The sequence below is a fragment of the Tursiops truncatus genome, chromosome 16 (genome assembly GCF_011762595.2).
Source record: "Tursiops truncatus isolate mTurTru1 chromosome 16, mTurTru1.mat.Y, whole genome shotgun sequence".
NCBI classification, from domain to species: Eukaryota; Metazoa; Chordata; class Mammalia; order Artiodactyla; family Delphinidae; genus Tursiops; species Tursiops truncatus.
In genome coordinates, this window is record NC_047049.1 from 791193 (window position 1) to 812384 (window position 21192).

Below are 21192 nucleotides of genomic sequence, written 5' to 3' on the forward strand. Positions count from 1 at the left end.
CAGGGAGTTATCATATGACTCAGCAATTCCATGCCTAGCTATATGCCCAAGGGCATTAAAAACATGTTCACACAAAAACGTGTACACAAACGTTCATAGCAACACTGTTCACAGAAGCTTTGGCCTCGTCCGCTGCTGATGGACAAAGCGCGGTCTGGCACACAATGAAGCAGCACTCAGTCACTGACACAGGTGCGACGCGGATGAGCCTTGAACACCTGATAAGAAGTCAGACACGTTGTCTGATTCCATGTATATGAGGCGTCCAGAACAGGCCGATTCACAGACACAGAGTAGACTAGTGGGGCCAGGGCTGGGGGGAGGGAGGAACGGGGAGTGACTGCTAAGGGGTACTGGGTCTCTTCTAGGGGTGACGAAAAAATTCTGGGGTTAGTGGTGACGGCTGCGCAACCTTGAGAATATATTAAAACACTGAACTGTGCGCACAAGAAGAGCGAACCTTGCGGTACCTGAATTTTGTCTCAACCTTTAAATAATAACAACAATAATAAATGCAGCCAATACAGCCCTCCAAACGGAATGACTCATCCTCCACCGTGCGAACCCTTTACAACGTGGGGTGCTGCAGTCGGGGGGCCGAGGCCGGACTGGAGTCCAGGCCTCAGGGCAGATGAGGGAGGGAGCTGCGTGCCACCCACCTGACAGCACGCACAAAGGCTAGAGCACAGCACCCCACCCATGGTGAGCCAGCTTTCCTCCCAAGCCAGGAGGGACGCCCCCCACCACCCACCCTGGCTCAGTAGCACCTCATCAGGTCCTCATCAGGGACCCTGAGACGGGGAGAGGCCAGCTTAGGGGTCCGGGTGGAACTGGGAGGCTCCCGGCGGAGGCCGCCTCGGGCTGAAGGGGGCTGGCGGGCACAGCGACGAGAGGCCTCATGTTGGGGCCGTTGAGATGACTGGTTCCCACGAGAACACAAGTCCACGGGCCCTGGTGCCTCCTGGATGCGGGGCGCCCGCAGGGGCAGGCGGAGCCCCGGCCGGGGCCCTGGTGGGGCTGGACGTGCGCCGGAGCCGGCGAGCGCCCAGAAGCTCTGCCGACAGAGGGCGCCAAGCTGCGGGGACGCGCCACCCGGGTCCCGATCTGCCTCTGAACAGTGCAGGAGCTAGAGTCAAGGCACGTCAACCGCGGCGAGGTGGGTGAACATGCAGTGACGTGGGCTGTGCTCGCCCCCGCCCCGCCCCGCCCCGCCCCGTGGAGAGAAGAGCAAAGGGATTGCGCACCGAGCACTCCCCCGCACTGGAGCCGCCAGTGCCCCTCCCCATCCTGCCGCCACGGGAGGGGCCACACACACCAGGCCCCCCCTCCAAAGGCAGCCTGCCCAACGGGGACTCAGGTCTCCAGAGCAGAGGAGGGACGGCGACGGCGACCTTAGCCGCATGCGCCACGCTGGGCTCAGGGTCCAGGCAGGAGATCCGAACCGGCGGGCACCACGGGACCACCCCGATCAGGGCGCTAACCCTCTCCGTGGAGCGAGAGCCTCGCGGGGCAGAGCAGGACGCACGGGCGGGGGGCAGGAAGGACCGCCCAGGGAAGGGGACCTCTGAAGTCCCCTGCCCGCCCTGCAGAAACTCGACAGCCGGCAACCAGGCTGCTTCTTCTGTAAGCTAAAAAGGCTTGGTTGTCACATTTATGTTCAATCACCCCTTATTTTGTGATTCATCGTGGGCGAGGACCTGCTCACTTTCACAGTAACAGGCTCCCTGGGAAAGCAGTGACTGAAGCAGGAGGGGATGGAGGCCCATCTCAGAGGGCTCAGCCGGGCACCCCACCAGCCAGGCCGCGGGGGACCGACCAGGAGGGCAGCGGGGGCAGCAGCTTCCATGCTTTGACAGACACGCGGGGTAAAAAGCCCATCTGAGGTTGTGAACCTGCACTGCGCCACCCGTGTCAGACAGCAGGCTGACACAGAGCCCCAGGTGGCCCTCGCCCACTGCAAGCCACACTCGCTCTCACTCACCTTGTAACTCGGATGCGGTCTGACCTCAGGACCATCACAGCCCAAGGCGGACAAACAGCGGGCCTGCAGGCCCTCGGTGGGGCCCCTGCCACCCCACAGTCACAGCAACTCGGGAAAGAGCCAGAAGAGACAAATCTACTCAGCCCTACACAAAAGGAGCGAACTAAGCCCCAAAGTGACAAATGGCCGTCGTCTTCAGATTTCTGCAGTCTCTCATTCAAGCTAAGGAGCTTCCGGGAGCCTGGAATCCTCCACCCACAGCACCGGGGCCACTCACGGCTGTGCTGGGGGACAGCAGGAGAGGGCCTCTCCTGCGGAGGGGTTGCTCCCAGGGCCGACACTCTCCCTGAGCTTACCTGCTCCAAGCGCACTCATCTGCCCCCGGCCAGATACAGAGACTCCTACTTCATCAGCAGGTCCCAACCGCGTTGCCCGCGGCTGCCCAAGTCTCAGGTCCGAGGAAGTCACCCACGGCAGGAAACAGAAAGGTGCCCTTGGACCAAGTGGGGGGGATCGCTCGGGCACTCCGAGTGCTTTCAGGCGGGTGGACTCACCAAGCTCTGGCCAGGGGCTTTCAGACAGCGTCACGGCACAGGAAGAAAAAGCACAAGAAAGTTGCAAAATTTCGCGAGCACAACACGAGATACAGGAAAGAAATTGCAGTCGAGAGTCCTGTACAAACAGACCCCCCGGACTTCTGTGTAATCGCAGCCCTGAGGAGATAAATGACCCCAAATAACAGTGTCAGTAACAAAAAGAACAGTAGCTATTCCACAGACCCTATGATCACCTCCCTGTCCAAATAGCTCTATTAATAATTTAGATACAAGGTCCATAGGAGCTACATGATTCTAAAACAGAGACCCTGGAAAAGCCAAGGAAAAGGGCTCAGAAACGATACTACAAGCAAGCAGGGTAACAAAGTAAATGATAACAGACCCCACGTCACACCATCTGACAGAACCAACAGCTGGTGTGGTGTGATTACCAGGCGTCCCCACATCACTGGAGGCGTGGGTGCACGTGCATGTGTGTGACGTGCACGCATGTGTGCGTGGGGTGGACATGACACTCAGGCACGTGACACTGCCCAGGGGCGCAGGATGGCGGCTCACACCAGCCCGTGGGCCGGGCTCTCCAGACGCCGGGGGCTCTGCACAGGCACGCGGGGAGGCCTGGGCTCGGCACTGTGACCGCAGGAGAAGGGCGCTCACTGGCCCTCGGGGTCCCCCCGCGAAGACAGTGCGCTGTGTGCGGAAGAGTGGATCCCACGGCTGCTACAACGCCAAGGAAGTGGCGCGACATCGAGAGGGGACGCAGCGCAGGGTGGGAGCGGCAGGAGTGCCCCAGGACCCTTGCGCTTTGTGACCTCAGCACAGGGACTCAACGGCCCACCTGCAACAGGAAGGGCCGGCCTGGGGGTGCCTCCGCCACAGGCTCTGTGCCCCAGAACACACGGACGCCGCGACAGGTGTCTGGGCCCCGGTGCCCCCCTCCTTCCTGAGGGAGTCCAGCATGCGTGCCCAGTTCCGCAGCCCGCTGGGCACCAGAGGCTCCCGCAGACCCCCAGGTGGCTCCACCCAGCAGTAGGCGGGTGTTCATTCTCTGACAGAACAAAGTTAGAACTTTGTTTTCACACGGCACAGGTTCGGAATGCAGCCATTGCCACAAAACGCTGAAATCATTCTGCGGTCTGTCCGGGTTGGTAGCGTTGATGGCAACACCGTGCAGAATACAGAGGAGACATTTCAGAGCCTTTGTGGGTCACACCACACAATCTTTCTCATTAGAGGAAACTAAAATTGTCAAGGTTATCAAGGTTCAGAGACGTCAATTTTCTCCTAGGAACTAGCATAAATTTTTACATTTCTGAGTGGAGTTTTATTGTACTGGAAAAACAGCAATGGAAAGCACGCACGTCGGTGCTTCCGCTTTGCCGTCCCGGGTTCCTCAAGCGCCATTCCCGACGGACCCCACCCTCAAGGGCCCCTCCCGTACACCTTAGGGCGCACCTCGGGGGCACCAGTAACCTCTGGCTGCATCTCCCAGAGTGGCTCAGAGCTGCTCACCCTCCCGGCTGGGCCCGGCCCCGAGTTCCCCTTTCTTCCCTTTCCGGACTGACTCACTTATCAGTCATTAAAAACTACAGACAGGTCCCAGGCAGCTCCCTGGAGGAGGGAGCCGACTGTCCGCACCCAAGGCCCGTGCGGGAGCCAGGGGGCCGGGGCAGCACCCGCACCTCAGGGCCTCCTCCCGCCGGCTGCAGAAGCTGCATCACCAGCTGCGTCCCCCATGCACGACAGAAACAGGGGCTCCTGCACAATCGGAGGCACAGCCTCTCAGCCTGCAGCGCCAGGCTTCCGCGCTCGCCACCCACGCCGGCCACGTGGCTGCCCCAGCGCACCCAGCTCCCCGTTTCCTGCCACTGCTCCTGCCCCACAGTGGCCCCAACGGCCCCCCTTCCTTAGTTCTCCCAAAGCCGTCAGGCCCGGCCGCTGCTTCTCGCCCCGGGGGGCCCTCCGTGGCCTCTGCGCTCAGGGCATCTCTGGGCGTCCGAAGCCACCCCGAGTCACCAGCCAGATCCCTGTTCACCTCCTGCTTCTGCTCGGCAGCTGGGGCGGCCTGGGCCCCGCACACAAGCCATGAGCCAGGCGGCCCGGCAAGGTCCCCCGTGCCCTGAAGGTGGACTGTGCCCGTCCCTGGACGGCCAGGACAGAGGCGCCGTGCCCCGGAGGGTGAAGCCCTGGTGCCGGGCAGGCGCCTCAGGCTACGCGCAGTCGGACCTGTCAGCTTCTGGGGCCGCCCGGGCCCCGCGCCTCAGACCCCCAGCACGCCCTTCTCGAAGTACTCCTCCTCGAACTCCCAAAACGCCCCTCCCGGGACCCTCCTCACCGTCCTCTCCTCTCCGGGCCTCCACCTGCCCGTGACCTCCCGCCAACCCCTCCTCCTGTCTCAGTCCAGGACGGACGGGGAAGGCGCGGGAGGTGCGGGGCCAGGGAGCAGCGCGCCACGCGAGGGGCCTCGGGGAGGCTCCCAGCGCTCGGCCGCCGCGCCCACCAGTTCAGAGGACACCCCAGACGGGCCTGGCGGCCGGGCTGGCGGAAGCGCGGCGTGGGGAGGGGCGGCTCCAGCCCCTGGAAGAGGGCCCGGCTCTGGAGAGACACAGGAGCCCGGGGCCCCTGGGGCCACGCTACTAGGAGCCCTTAAAGACAAGCTCTCCCGGGTCCCCGTGTCACCGTGCGCCTGCAATCTCGGCAGGGGACGCAGCAGAACCCCATGGAACCTGGGAGCCCGAACGACCCCCAAAAGCACCAAGTGTGCCTCAGGCCCCGTATGTAAGGCTGGAGTCCTGGGGGCAGGGGTTCAGCAGCTGAGGTGAGATGCCGCCTGCCCTGGTGAGACAGCCCCCAGATGGGCCCCCGGGCCCTGCTTTGGTTCCCCTGCTGGTCAGCTCTGGCCGCTCACCCACGTTCTGTCAGCACCACTACTAACCACGACCCTCGCCCCTCACGGCCCAGCCTGCCACCTCCCGCCTGGACCGCACACAGAGCACCCCGCCTGGACGCAGTGGCGAGGGGAGCGGTCGTGCTACAGCAAAAACAGGAAGTTGCAACAGATCTGAAAAACCGTTACAGTGATGAAGGAGAAAATAAAAGCAAAACACATGTCCCCACAAATTTGTTTGTTACTTGGACAGATGTCATTCTTAACAGAACAAATCCAACTGAAAGTAAAGCCCACATCACCCCAAATTCGAATATATCGAACATGGAGCGCGCTCTGCCCTGAACTGGACAAAGTAAGTGCCCCACAGGACACCCCAACGAAGCCCTGGAGCCAGAGTAGGCGCAGGACTTGAGAGCACCCGGGACACCGTCAGGCGGCTGGGACAGGCGGGTCTGCCTGCTCCCAAGCCTTCGCAGCGGCCTCTCCGTGCAACGGCTCCCAGAATGCTGCTGAGGGAGCCTCGTGATGGTTTTCAGAGCACTGAGCACTCGACCCAGGTCTGTTTCACACACACAGGCTCACCCACGTGGCCAGAGCTCCCCCCACCCAACTCTCTACTCAACAGCCTACCACTGACCGCCGCCCCAAAGCCCACGTAGGCACGGTAGGGTGCTCGGAGCTTGGGTCCGTGCTGGGGTCGGGGCAGCTGCCCCCAACTCATCCTCAGGACCCCAGGACTAACGGGCAGTGTAGCTAACCAAGACACTGGTCCAAGCGGACCCCAGTGCGGCCCCCTGCAGCTGGGCCCTGAGCACACGCACCCCTGCCCCCGAAGGACGGCCAGGCCCCAGCAGGGGGGCTGCACCCCCAAAGGCCTCCATGAAGTCCAGCTGCAAAGAAACGACCGCCAGGTGTGACACAGACGGCAAGAGGCCGGGCCAGGCTGGGGACAGGCCTCTCAGAGCCTGAAGACCTGTCACCTCTGCGGTCACACAAGGTTTTCCCTAAAGGAGGAACAGGCCAAAGTGGCACCTCTCGCTCTTCTACCACGAAGTCTCTGGAAACACTGGCGTCTGACACCCACCCCACCGTCCTGCAGGGGCACTTCCTCACTGGGCCTCGAGCCCAGACCAGGACAGCCGCGTGCCTGCCAAGAGGCGACGCACCTGCAGGGCTGGGCTTCTGTCCCACAGGCAGGCGACCTTGGGCAGCTGCACGGAGATGCTCCACCTGAGAGCATCCCCGCTGCCCAGGTGAGGGCCCCGAGGGATGGCAGCCGGGCAGGTGGCGGGCGATGCACCAGCAGGCCTATCGGAGACATTCTGAGACCTGTACTGGGCTTAACAGCCACTCAGCCGGGGGAGAAAGGCAAAGGGGAGGGGGTGGAGGACAGCCCCCCAGATGGGCCATCACACCTCAGGGGCTGGGAGAAAAGAATTCCCCTGGGAGAGGCACGCTCTGCCCCTAACCTGGGGTGGTGTCCCCCATGTCCGGGGACAGTGGGCGGGGAGGACACCCGAGTCCCTTCCAGGGAGCCCTCGCCACCACTGCCCCCTCGAACAGACTAGTCAGCACCCTCCAGGGAGGGCGTGGGACTCGGCCAGCACGCCAGCCCTGCAGGGAGACATGCCGTCCCACCATCCACACCGGGCTCCGCCGTACAGCGGCCCCGCCCTCGCCCCGCCTCCCCCGCAGAACTGTGCTCAGAGGTGCGCCGTGACCACAGCCCCCTTCTGTCGGGGCAAAGCAGGCCTCTTGGGGGGGATTCTGGCACCCTCTGTCCCCCCCCCGGAAGTGAGAAGGGCGACAGCCCCAAGGAGCCACCCCTGTCAACCCAGTCAACAGTTTGCCAAAAACTGTCACAAATATGGCAAACCGTCCATCTGAGTGGGAGGCCTACTGTTCAGAAGCAGAGGCCACAAGGACATTCCGCCCACACCCACCATCAAAGGGACGTCAGCACGAGTGGCCCCGCGTGGAGGGGCCGGACCACACTTAGCTGGAGCCCACGCAGCCAGAGGCGGGAAGTGGAGCCGCCGCTCTGACAGCAGGTGAGCGGTGCCCAGAAAGGGTAAACGTTCACCCGCCACACGACCAGGCCTGGCACCCAGAGGCTGCACCCTGCCGCGCGCAGCAGCCCAGCCGGGAACAGCCCCGAGTCCGCTGCCGGTGCCTCCACCCACGAGCGCTCAGCAGGAGAAGCACCACGAGGGCCACGGACTGTCGGTGCTGCGGGATCCGCGGTGAGGGCAGGTGGAGGGGAGAGCCGCCCAGGGGCTGGGGCTGAGCTCTGAGAAAGGCCAGGAGGGCAGCGTTTCAAGCTGGACCGTGGTGACAGCTGAGCGATGGCAAACATTTTCTGAAGACCATCGAACCGTACTCTTACGCTGGGTGAACCGTGCGAGATGCAAATCGTGCCTCCACCAGACTGTCCCAGCGAGAAGGAAAAAGCAGCCGGAGCCCAGGCATCCACCTCCGAGAGCGGCTCTAACACTGGTCCCCCGGTGCCCGCGAGGTGCCAGGCCAGTGGGGCACGCGCCTTTCCCAACTCAGTCCCTGCCCAGCTCTGACAGGGGGGTCCAGCAACCAGCAGGCTGGCAGCAACTCTGGTTCCCTACAGCCACGTCCGCTCTGCCCCTTGCGCTCATCAGGGCAGAGCCCCAAATCCCGCCCCTGCACTGCTGGTCAGAGGCCAGCACAACCGAATGTAATGAAACATGACAAAAGCCCAAAGCTTGTAATTACTGGAGGTGGGGAAGGGATGTGGGGCGGACAAGGCGGCAGAGCTGGGCACGGTGACCCGCGCCGGGAGGGAGGTGCGATCCTGCCTTCCCGGGGGCTGGGGGGCTCCTGGGAAAAGAGGGGTTTAGGCCAAAGCACAGAGATGCGTGTTCCGTCCGGGCAGCGGGGACCGGGACAGCTGCAGGTGCTCGCGGGAGGCGAGGGCAGGAGCCACACGTCAGGACCGCAGGCGGGGAGCAGCCCGAGCGCAGCTCAGCCCTGGACACAGGTGAGGACAAGACTGCCGCCCACGGAGGCCCTGTGGGGAAGGAGAGGACGGGGCCCCGCCAGCACAGGTGCCTCACGACCGCCAGGGCATCCATTCCCTCCTTGCCCCGCTGCGGCCAGTGTGCCGCTGTCACTCCACACTCCCTGACGTGCAAATGGCCATAAAAAGGTGAATCACATGCCCCGTCACGTGTACACAGAGGTGGAGCTGTCCTGCGTCCCCGCTCGTCCCCACAGACCCTGGAGTGCGCCACCTTGGACAGGCACTAAAGGTGGAGCTGCCCTCCACCGAGACCCAGGCCCAAGCCGGGCCTTCTGCTTTCACAGCCCTTTCAGTTCCTAGAATAACTGCTCATCATTCAGAGGCCCCGAGAGGCGGGGCAGAAAAGGAGGCTGTCTGAGGGCTGTCTTGAAAGCAGGGCTGTGGCCAGACTCTGCCGAGGGGGGACACGGGGGCCCCCGACCTCCAGGATGCGGCTCCAGACACCAGCTCCCGCGCTCGCAGGTCGGACGAGCCGGGAAGGCCAGCACGACATGAGTGACCGGGCCAGGATGCGCACGAAGAGGGAGGAAGACTCAGCGTGGGCTCTGCAGTGCCGGAGACCCAAGAGGTGTCCTGGGTAGTTCAGACGGGGCCAGAGCTCGGGGCGTTCTGCTCAGCAAAGGACCAGGAAAAAAGGGCCTAAGGTCACTATGACCCATCATGACGCCACAGCCATGCTTCCAGAAATGGAGTTGGCTTATTCTTACTCAAGGGAAACCCAGAACTCCTTGAGCCTGGTCGGCACCAGCGTGCTTCCCTGATGGTCAAGGCACACCGTCAGCCGGGGAACTCCCTGCTGTGTGAGAGCACCAAGACCAGCCGTGGCACAAGGCTGGTCCCTCCCTGACCTGCCCCAGATCCTCAGATGCCGACAGCTGTGCAGGCTGAGCCGCCTCCCGGGGCATCTCAGCTCAGGTGTGCATGGCGCACGCCATGCCTCCACGGACCTCACTCACCCTGCTCACCTCCTCCCACGACGGAGCCGTGAGCCCTCCACACTGTTCCCCGCCCCCCGCAGTGCAGCAGATCCAAGGGGATGCCCTGTCCCAGGGCCACATCCATCTCCCAAAACAAACCTTGTAAACTCAAAATTTAAGTTTTAGAAAACAGGTCTAATCACCAGAGGCCAAGCAGACGCAGGGACCATGACTAAACAAGGGCCTGGATGCTCCCAAACAGAGGCCCACGTGTGCCCGGCCTTCCCCAGACGCACAGGGACGTGGCTCCCACAGCCTACCCCGCCCGCTCCAACTCTGGAGTCACACGGCTGGGTGGTGGCCCTGTGCTGGTCCCACACTCCAGACATCCCAGACGAGCTGCTGCTTCACCCTCGCTCACCACCAGAGATGAGACCCGACGGCATTCTCGGCGGTACCTTCGTCAGGATGAGCTCTCCGACGAGCTCAGAGCCACGCTGGGAGTGGACCTGCCCAGCCCCAGCCTGCAGAGGAGTTCACGTCTGGACACTTCTCAGGCTCAGACAGGAGAGTCCCGTGTGCCCCGATTACCCGAAGCAGCAACAAAAGAGAGAACTCGAAAGTCACGTCCGTGTCCACCTGGGCCACTCGCCACATTCTCTGCACTCCTCTCCTCCCCGGGCCCACGATCATCCTCCTTCAGCTCACTCACATCAGAAGGGTCCCCCTCCCCCCCCCCCCCGTATAAACACAGGGAGAGCAGGGCCGCATCCCGAGAAGTGACAACAGACAGGTGACCGAGACTCCGCTCAGACCCTTCATTGCCTTTCTGACTAGCCTCCTGGCCCTGTGCTGACCCCCACCTACTGGACCCCATTCCTGGACCAAGCTCACCTCCCAACAGGAGATGCTCCCGCCCGCCCGCCCGCCCGCCCGCCGGGGCAAACACTGAGGAGGTCAACATTTAAGGAGGCACCCCACCCTAGTCCCTTAGCAAGCCCTGCCCCTTCCCCCGGGCAGCCTCCCCGGCTTCCGCATCCCTCCCTTCGGGTCAAACAGGGGGCTCTTTAAACAAGGGCAAGCTGCGGGCAGGCAGGCCTGGTCCGAGTCCTGTAACTTCCGAATCAGACCCGACACACATGGCATCACCCCCAGCAGGGGCCTCTCTCCCCAGAAAGAGACTCCCACCAGAGACAACCCCAGAGCAGCAGCGCCGGTCCCTCCTCCCCTGCCCGCTCACTCCCAGAAGGGCACGCAGTCCACGTGCTGACGGAGTTCACGACGTGGGCCCAGAGCGTGAGCTCGCGGAGTGGCGCAGGCTGAGAGGCAGTGGACGTGAACGCGCCCCGTGTCAGCATCCTCCAGGGCTGTCCAGCAGGTCCCCCGGCAGTGCTCACTCCTCTGGACTCAGGACACGCAAAGCATTTAAGACTTCAAACCTAAGAAGTACCTCCCCCACCAGTAACCTAAACCCTCCCTCAGCATCTCCAGAGCCAGTAAAAGCGGGAAGCGCTGCAGATGAAAGCGCGCTCTCGCGGCCGATCCAGGGCCGGCAGAGATTGGGGACGAGGGCAGGAGGGACCACGAGGCAGGCATGGCCCCAGACGGGTGAGCCGCGTCCAAGGCAGGCCTGACAGGAGCTCGTCGGGGCTGGGTGGGGGCTGGGCGGAGGCGTGCGGGGCGCAGGCGCAGCCTCCCAGCGTGGAGGAAGCAGTTCTGAGACACCACCGGTGTGAGCCCACCGACTCCTCCGACCCCGCCACCCTGGGGACGGGACGGGCAGGCCCCCATCTACGGAGAGGCCCCAGCTGGGGCAAACAGACCAAGTTCCCACAGAGAAAGGACACTGAGATCTCAGGTCAGAGGCAGTAATGCCAGAAGAATGTGGAGACACCTCCCCGCGGCCATGCCCCCGCGGCCATCCCCACGGGACAGGGCCGGGAGAGCCCAGAAAGGGGCCTGCGAAGAGGCCTGGCCCGCTCAGCCCCACCCCTGCCCCAGCACAGCAGAGCCCCTGGGGGCTTCAGGGGCTGCATGGACAGCAGAGGAACCGCCTCCAAAATTCGAAATTTGGAAAACCCAATGTCTTTGACGAGAACCGGCCCCTGCTTCACGGCACTGGCCGAAAGCGCTGGACCTTCCCAGGCAAAGGCAGGAGGAGGGAGGCGGTCCTCACTGGGTCTGGGTCTCCTCCCTGTGTCCTGGGCATCCACATAAGAGATGCTAGTGAAAGACCTGAGACTAGAGAAACTAACTCCCCAGGAGGCCGGGAGGTGGGGGGCCCAATGCAAGTCTTCGAGAAAAGACAGCTAACACCTGGCACCGGAGCACGTGGAGGAATCGGAACCCTCGTGCGCCGCTGGTGGGAACGCAGGACGGGGCCGACACGGGGAAACAGTGGGCAGCTCCTCAAGAGGTTAAACACGAGTCACCGCAGACCCAGCAGTCCCCACCCCAGGAATGTGCCCAGGAGAAGCAAAACACGTCCACACGAAGACTTGTAAGTAAACGTCCACAGCAGCCCAGAGGTGCAGGCTGCCCAAATACCCATCACCTGGCGCTGGACACACAGCAGGGCACAGCCGTACAGTGGGACGGTGCTCAGCCACCAACAGGAGTGACGTGCTGAGCTCTGAAAACACGGTACCAGATGCAGAGCCCGCGTGCATGGCTCCGCTTACGTGAAACATCCAGGACAGGCAGATGCACAGAGACAGGAAGCAGACTGGTGATCATCAGGGGCTGTGGGGGTTTCAGGGGAGATGGAGGGAATTGGGCGGGGGGGGGGGCGCGGCTATGGCATACGGAGTTCCTTTTTCAGGTACAAAACAAATTCTACAACTGACTGCGGTGACAGTAGCACAGCTCTGAGCACACACTAAAAACCACTGAGTCGTACGCTTTACACGGTGAAGTCCGTGCGTGCGAGTGACGCCTCAGTGAAGCCGTCACCAAACGAAATTCCTCAAAGAAGTGGAGGGATCCACACCATTAGAGCAAGTGAGAAGGCCCGGACCCGAGGCTGGCCCCGATGAGGCCCCAGCGGGCCCCCCGCACCCTGGGATGGACGGCGGAGGCCCTACACACACACGGGGCTGGGGCGGGGGAGACAGAGGACAAGTGCCCGAGGTGCCCAGCCCAGGGGAGGGGCTCGCGGACCCCCGACACAGAGCCACATGCGCAGCGAGCTGCCGTCCCCAGGTCCAGGCGGAAAGAGGGGCTGCTCAGGAGCTGGCCCGGCAAAAAGGGAACCAGCTCCAAACTGACGTTCAGCTCCGAATACGCAGCAGGACAACGGCCCTCCAGGCAGACACCCAAGAGCGAGCTGTGCTCTCAGAATCCTACGGCTTGGCTACGTCTCTTTCCCAAGAAACAGTCTTACCATGTAAGGGTGGGACTGAGTTCTGAAACGACAGCCTGCAAGAATCCACCTTCTCAGTTCACTTCTAGCAAAACAACAACGACAACAAAACCACGTAAAGAACCAAAAGCTAGAAACCTCCCTTGTCAAAAATCCAGCCATCTCGAGCAAAGCAATTAGGTATGCAAGCCTAGCCACCCCTTGCCAGCGACGGGGTGGGGGGTGGCAGCGCAGCCCGACTGGGGACTGCCGGGAAGAGCTCCGGGCTCTCTGGGGGCCCCCTGGAACAGGCCCAGGCAGCCCAGCCAGGCCAGGCCCCTCCCCGCAGGCTCAGGACGGGCCCCAGCTCAGACAGGGGCCCTGGAGGTCAGGGCTTCGGCAGGTCACGGCTATGCCCTCAACAGTGCAGCACCGTGGCTCGCTTTCCATCCCGCCGTCTCAAGCACGAACGGTGGAGCTTTCCGGGGCTGTGACATGCGATGACATCACCCTTCTGAGAGCTACTGAAACTGTCTCAGTTTCCACTTGCCTCAGGGTCCACCCACTGACCTGGCAGACACTGGTGGTTATGACCGACGAGACCAAGGACTCTGTGGGGCTCTCCAAAATTTCTAAGGGTGTAAGGGGTAAAAGTTTGAGAAGCAATGTACTCTGGACGGTGACCACCCCCTCGTGTGTCACATCACGGGGTGAGGAGCGACCCGAGGGCCCTGTGTGGGGACTAAGGTAGCCGCACTGTCCCAGACCCAAGCAAGCCGGGCGGGCAGACGAGGAAAGAGCTGCCCGCCAGACGAGACGCCCTGGGGGTCTCAGGACGTCAGGGCCAAACCATGGTGAAAGTCCACATCCAGAGCGTTAACGGGATCGCCTCTGGATGGAGAAGAGATAGTGAGGGGAGACCACGAAACTACGGAAGCAGATACGCATCACCCGTCACTTGAGCACGAAAGGCAACAGTGCCCGCCCTTCCCAGCAGGGCCCGTTTCTAACTCAGACCCCTCCTCCTCGGCCCGCCCTTCCCAGCAGGGCCCGGTTCTAACTCAGACCTCTCCTCCTCGGCCCGCACCCTCCAGGAAGAGGCCGATGCCACACACTGTGAGGCCTGGCCACACAGTGGAGCTTGGTTTCCAGACGATGAAACTGGGCAAGAACAAATCCCTGCCCAGGCCGGGCCACCGTCTGCACAGTGGGTCAACAGGGGCACATGCCACACAAAGACAGAGTCACCAAGCAGCTCTTCTGAAACCTACTATAAACCAAGAAGCTAAAATGTCCTTCACTCGAGAATCGGCTGCTCTCACCGGCCATGCTACAGGGGACTGGTTAGCACCCACCCCTGCTTTTCCAGGCCACTGGGGAAGAGCGGCCCCAGACCAAGCTGCACACATTAAGAAAGCTGTGGGTGAGGACAGATATGTCTCTACTGGCCCTTAAGTCAGAAGCCACCTTGCAGAATTAACCCACGCACTGCTTACCAAAACAAAGGTTCCTTCCCGATACAAACAAGATGCAAAGCTCCATACAGCCTTTAAGAAAAACGAAGACTCAGAGAGAACCTGTTGCTAAACAAAAGTAAATTAAGGGATCCACTTTAATGTCCACAGAGAGAAGTGTGTGTCTACAGTCGGAACACAACAAAAATGCTCTAACTTGGAATCAAAGATTACTGGAAAGAATGTTTGCACAGCAAAATTCTTCTCCCTTTGAGACTGAAATGCCCCCACCGTGCTTAATTTTCCTGACATTTCTGAGGCTTTGAAGCCACAGCTAACGGATCTGAATCATCTGAGTAAAACCATGTTAGCGTGGATGTTACTGCAAAGCCGAGAATAGAATGCTAAATATACAGACGCACGCCCATACCGGGCACTTTTGTAGAAAATGATCAATCGCGAAACTAGATAAAGTTGTCCCGTCTGTGCCCAAGTCAGAGGGCCCGCAGTTCATCTCCAGCAGGGAAGCATAATACATGGCGCTTGGAAGTTAAAATAAGAAAAAACACAAAAACAGCGCCTACCTTTGATTAATAAAATCACACCTCGCCTGTACATGAACTTAGCCTACAGAAACATCCCACCCATGCTCGCTGCCAGCAAAGGGAGGCTCGGAAGAGGCAGGGATGCAAGTCATGTTTGCACCAGTGGTCTGCGTGGTCAGTGGCCGCACCCTCACCGCGGGAGGAGCTGGGGGAGGAGGGGGCGGGCAGTGCGAGGCCGCCTCAGGCTCCATCTGGGCCATCACCCTTTTTTTCTTAAACAAGCACGCCACTTGCAGCCACATTCTGCTTTATTTGGGTTGGCAGTATAAGTACCAACAGCGGGGTGGCACCGTGGCTGCAACGCCGAACTGGGTCAGCCTCCGCCTGCCTCGGGAGCCGGGGGAGCGCCGGGCCTTGGCAGACTCTTCTCCCAAAGGCCTCGGGTGCCTGGGTGGGAGGTCTCAGAAGGTAAAGGCCTTGGGCAGTCAGCATCCTTTTCTCTGGCCTTGAAAAGCTTCTTGCATCTTTCTCTTTAACAGACAAGAAACATAAAGTCCTCCAGGGCTTTCAACAGAAACCCCTTGTTTGAGAACTAGAGAGCTACTAAGTTACAAGGTAAAACGAGGGTGCCTACACCTCCGAGCAGCCACAGACAGCTCTGCAGACAAAGCACGCAGACGGGCAGGGGCGAGGGCCACGGAGGGCCGGGTCGGGAGTCACAGGCCACAAGTCAGGGGCTGGGGCTCGGGAGACACGGGCTACGGTTTGGGGACCAGGATTCAGGGCTGAGCTTCTGGGGACAAAATTCTGTACCAGGGTTGGGACCAGGTTCAGGGTATGGGGCCCTCGGACTAGGGCTCGGGGGCCAGGATTTGGGGACCTTGGACAGGGATTAGGACTGGTGTTTAGGGACCTGGGTTCAGGGACTGGGCTCCGGGTTCAACCTATGGAGTGTGAAGGCTGGACCAGGAGACCAGGATTCCAGCGCCCAGGGCCAGGGTTCAGGGCTGGGGTCCTGGGTCCAGGGCTCAAGTTTCAGTGTCTCGGTTCCAGGGTCCCAGGGCTCAGGACTCAGTGTCTGGGTCCCAGGGTCCCAGGGTCCCAGGCTTCAGGCCCGAGTCCGGGGTCCCGGGGCTCTGGGGTCAGTGTCTGGGTCCCGGGATTTCGGGCTTCAGGACAGGGGTCCGGGGTCCCGGGGCTCAGGGTCCGGGGTCCAGGGTGCCGCGTCCGGCGCCGCACTTACGTCGTCGAAGAGCGAGCCCACGTTGGCCGTGACCAGCAGCACCGCGGTGCCCGGGGCGGCTGCCTTCCCCGCCATCGCGGCCTGGGCCGGGGTGGCCGCTCTTCGGGGCCGACCGGCCGGGGTCTCCGCGGGCCGCGGCGTCAGCTGCGCCGGGGGGAGACCCCGGGGCGCATCGCGGGCTCGGCCGGTCGGGCGGGGCCTGGCCAGGGTCCGGCCGCGCTCGCTCTCGCTCTCCGCAGCCCCACGCCCGTAGCTCTCCGCCCGCGCTCAGCGCGGCCCGCGCGCAGCCATTAGGATCGCGGCCGCCGGAGCTCCCGCAGCGCCGCCGCTGCCGATAGCTGAGACGAGGCCCGCCCGGGCCGGGGGCGGGGCGAGCGCGGGGGTGGGGCGGGACCGCCAGGGGGCGTGGCAGGCTTCGGGGGCGGGGCCTGCGGGAGGTGGGACGGGGATACGAGAGGCAGGGCGGGGCCTGAGGGGGCGGAACAGGGATGTGAGGGGCGGGGCGGGGCGGGGACTTGGGGAGGGGAGGGGCATGTGGGCGGGGTGAGACTGCAGGGGCGGGGACTGCGGGGAAGGCGGAGAGGGTGTGGGAGGGGCGGGGTGTGGAATCGAGGCAGGGCCTGAGGGGTGGGGCCTGCGCGGGGCGCTCCCGCGAAGGCCTCGGCGCTCGCAGCCACGCTCCTGTCAGTCAGCGACCGCCCCGCCTTACCCCACGCCGCGGCGGCGCACTGACTCCTCCCGCACCCCATGACGTCATGGCCCTGCTTCGACGGCGCTTCTTAAAGGGGCCGCGCGCTGCTCCGGGCTCGACCGGGCGCGACCCCCTTGCTCCCGGGCAGGGGTTGCGGTGGGAGCGCGTGGCTCTGTGCGGACTGCGCCGGACCCACGGAGAGGAGGGCGGCGAGGCCGGGCCGCCGGACCGGACGGCTGAAGGCAGCAGGCGCGCTGGGGTCGGTGGGGTCTCCCCAGCCCACACTCCGCGCCAGGCCGTCCGCGGAAATGAAATGGCCACTGGTGACGGGAGACGCGCGGACAGTGCAGTGAAAAATGACAAGTAGCCACCAACACTAACGGTGGCACTAGGTTCTGTCCACCCGGTCTTTGCAGGTGACGGTGACCGCGTATCCAGGACGGTTCTCAAGGCTCTGAAGGCGCATCTCGGCCGCGCGGCCGCCTTTCCACGGCGCCGGTTTGGACAGTGTCCAAGGGGAGACGAGAGATGTGCGCGCTGCTCCCTTAGGGCAGGCGACACCACCACCTGTCAGGGCCTGGGGCGCAGGCCCTGGGCTGCGGGCCCTGTAGGGAAGGCATCCCCTCCTGCCTACAGCGACCGCTCAGCCTGACAACTTGAACCCATTTCACTTAAAACCACTGTCCCGTCCATGCAGCAGCTGTCGGCTGTGGACTGAATGTGTCCCCAGAATTCGTAGATTGAAGCCCAACCCCTAGTGTGGCTGCCTGTGGGGACGGGGCCTCCTGGGGGCTAATTCAGGATAAATGGGGTCTTAAGGGTGGGGCCCTCTTCCAACAGTGTTGGCCTCTCTATAAGGAAAGACCACAGAGCACCTGCTGTCCCTCACCCACAGCCTCCCACCCTGAACAGAGGACAGAGAAGAGGTCATGGGAACACACAGCAAGAAGGTGGCAGTCCACAAACCAAACACAGAACCCTTTGGAACAGCATCCCCGATTCTAGCCTCCAGAACTGTAAGAAATAAACCTCTGTTGTTTAGGTTGCCCAGTCTGTTACGGCAGCATGAGCTGACTGACACAGCATCTCTTGTTTTACTTTTTTACAAAAGCAGCACATGCCAGGGATGCCCTTAGCAGAAGCCAAATGCAAGGGCCTCACTGATGCCTGGGACCTATTTCCTAGGAAATGGCTTCGCCTCCTCCCCTCCCCTCCCCTCGAGCTGTTTTCTTACTCCCTCCCCAGCCCTCTGTGGCCCAGAAACACCACTGCCCACGTGCACACCGGCACATAGGTACACATGCGCTGGCGCGCACGCACACGCACACACACACACACACACACACACACTCACTCTGAGACTGCACCTAAATTAGAGAAAATTAACTAGAGAAACTCCAGCCCCACGGCCCTAGCTCAGGTCCCGGGGGGTGTCTGCGCTGAGCACCGGAGCTCCTGGCCTCTGCACATGTGCCCCCTCGCTCCAAGATGGCGCCCCCTCCCCCCTCTCCCAGCCGCCAGCGGGTCCTCCCTGCCCAGGGATGCCCTTACCCTTCACAGGGGAACATTTGCAGTCTGAGGCCCCCCAGCAGCTGGGCCTCCTCCGTCTGGCCACCCCCTCTGGGTGGTTCCATCATCCACCATTTTCTCCCGTGTCTCCACTCCCTTTGCTGCTAACCCACTCCTTAAAGTCCACCAGCCTTTGCCCCGGGACCCGTGGCCCCTCCCCTCCAGGCCCTCAGACCGCGCCTCTTTGCGCACGCAGCCCACTGGGGCCGTGCTCACCGTGATCGCTGTCTCCTGGTTCAGCCATGTGCCCGACCGCCGCACACCCCTGAGGGCAGAGCCACCTCGAACCCAGCGGGTGGCCGCACACCCCTGATTTCGCGCTGCCTCGTGGGCCCGCGGCCGTGTCAAGGCCATGGCAACCGTGTTCGTCTCTGTGCCCCAGAGGTGACTTGACTGGCCTCTTCTGCTCAGGCTTGTCCAATGCCCCTTCCTCCATCAGACCCCTCTGAGCGCCCCCAGCGCACCCCATGCATCCCCCTCATATCACCCATCTCACCATGGAAGCCAGGCTCTCCTTTCCCCTCTGCCTGTTGACTGCCTCCCCTCCCCCACCGCCTGGGCACAGCCTGTCACAGAGAAACACTCCGTGAGTATGTATCACAGGATCGATGACACGCCGAAGCCATCACCATGCCCGGGGCCAGGGCTTTCCAACTTTCAGAGATGTGGAACATTGACCACCTGTGTTAGAAGCCACGTTCCTAAAATCATTTTTGCTTGACTCCCTTCTTACCTTTGGAACACTGTTCCATGTCTGTTACCTTTGCAATCGTAGTAAGAAGAAGCAAGAGGAGGAGAAAGAAGACGTTCTGCAAAGGCTGCTTTCCTGGCCCAAGAGAGGCCTGGCTTAGCCCCTCAGTGTTCGAGGGCGGCGGAGGGTAGGTGGAGGCAGCCCGGGCTGCGGCAGGGGCTCCTCAGGGGAGCCAGCCCACTGCGACCCGGCCCGCTCAGCCAGACACCCTCTGGGCTCCCAGGAGGGAGGCTGACCCAATTCTTTGATTAAACAGCAATATGCTGTAAGCTTTTTTTTAAAAAAGAACAGTATGTTAGCCACTAAGTGTATCACATGTTTACTTCGTTTAAGATAGTAACCAAGTTATCTATGGATTCAGATTAGCCGATGGTTGAGAGGTTTACAGCTGGGATTCCTCCTCCACAGGCTTAAAAGTTATCCTCCCTCAGGGGCTTCCCTGGTGGCGCAGTGGCTGAGTCCGCCTGCCGATGCAGGGGACACAGGTTCGTGCCCTGGTCCGGGAAGATCCCACATGCCGCGGAGCAACTGAGCCCGTGAGCCATGGCCGCTGAGCCTGCGCTCTAGAGCCTGCGAGCCACAACTACAAAGACCCAACACAGCCAAAACTAAATTAAATATATAAATTTATAAAAATTTAAAAAAAAAGAGTTCTTCTTCTTCAGATGGACAGAGAGACAGATGGATGGATAGATAGAGGGTACTTTGTAGCTGCACGATGTGCTTCAATCACTGAATAATCGATCTTCAATACTCCTGCAGGGTGGGTCAACCTTATTCTGTTGTATGTAAAAACACTAGGTTAACTGACTCACTCAAGCTAATTTTCTGTAGGCAGACAGGCTGGCTGGACGCACAGTGCAAGGAATCTAGGGCTCTGTCCTCTTTTTGAGGGGCTGGACTCGGTTCTTTAGCCAGAGGTATTTTTTGCCATTAGCAAGGTAATGGGAATTTTACTCCCCGGCCTCAAATTCATCCGAGCCAGTGAGGCTTCTTTCCCTCTGAATTCTCTGGCTGCTCCTCATTAACCAGCTTAGTGATTCTATCGCTTCGCAAGCACCGGATGTGTGCGAGGTGCTTTGCAGTTCTTATTTCTGGGCCTCACAGCAGTCTTAAGAGGTGTGTATCCCTGTTTTATAGATAAGAAAACCAAGCCTTCAAGATTAAAAAGCTGTCCAGCTTCACATGCCAACTGGTACGGGGCCAGGACTCCAGGCCCAGCTGGTCCCCAGCAGCATCACGCGGCCTTCACCTCCATCCAGCCATTCATTCATGTATTCCTTCAGCTGACATTTATCGAGCACCTTCTCTGTGCTGTGTGCTATTCTGGACACCATGGCTAAGACGGCAAAGGTCCACAGGAAGCCCGAGGTTCCCGCAGGAGAGCAGGCAGGGAACACGTGCGCAGGCACTCACTGAGGTGCTGGCCTGCCAGCTTACTGGACGTTTCCTCGTGGAAGCCAAACGCTCACCGTAGGATGTTTGAAACAAGAGAGTTGTACACAGAGTGTGACAAGGCGAAGCAGCCCCTCAGGACTTCACAACACATCCCCAGCATCTCACCATCTCCGTAGCACTCAGCCCCATCCCCAGCGCTCTGACCCTCCTGCACACTCGGCACCACTGAAAACTCTCCCTATATGTTATTAATGTGAAGTATTTACTTTGCCATTCACCTGACCAGTGACACCCTAGTGTTGTAAGTTGAGGTCGTTTCCAGTTTTGCGTGATGAGGTCAAGGAATTCAGAAAAGGTATTTGACAAAATGGAACATCCTTTTTAGGATAAAAACTCTCCACACACTAAAAATAAAGGGAACTTCCTAAATCTGATAAAGTGCATCTGGGAAGAGTTCACAGCTAACATCGTATTTAGTGCTGACAGACTGAACACTTGCTCCCTGAGTCTTGGAACAAGGCAGGAGTGGCCACTCTCACCCCTTCTGTTCAACATGAACGAAAGAGCTGTCTGTACAATAAAATAAGGAAAAGAAATGAAGGTCATACAGATTGGAAAGGAAGAAGTAAAACTGCCTTTGCTTTCAGGCAGCGTGATCATCTACGTAGGAAAGCCTAAGCAATCTACAAAAAATGTCACTGAATAAGTGAATTTAACAAGGTCATGGAATACAAGTTAATATTCCGAAATCAACTACATGGCTATGTATCAGAAATGAACACTAGAAAAATAAAATTTTAAATC

At 60.9% G+C, this 21192-nt stretch overlaps 1 protein-coding gene across 9 annotated transcripts in view; it reads right to left on the reverse strand.

Moving 5' to 3' along the window:
- Positions 1-16319, reverse strand: part of INPP5A (inositol polyphosphate-5-phosphatase A) — a 179264-nt gene extending 162945 nt beyond the window's left edge. For 8 of the 9 annotated variants that reach the window (XR_004522562.2, XM_033842098.2, XM_073793781.1 and 5 more), the window contains exon 1: positions 15980-16319. Coding sequence is in view for 8 of the 9 variants with exons in the window: in XM_033842098.2 (XP_033697989.1) it covers positions 15980-16054 (75 nt within the window). In the remaining variant the exon portion in view is untranslated. The remainder of the gene's footprint in view (positions 1-15979) is intronic. The other variant, XM_019940293.3, reaches the window with a different exon arrangement.
- Between the last annotated feature and the right edge of the window lie 4873 nt (positions 16320-21192).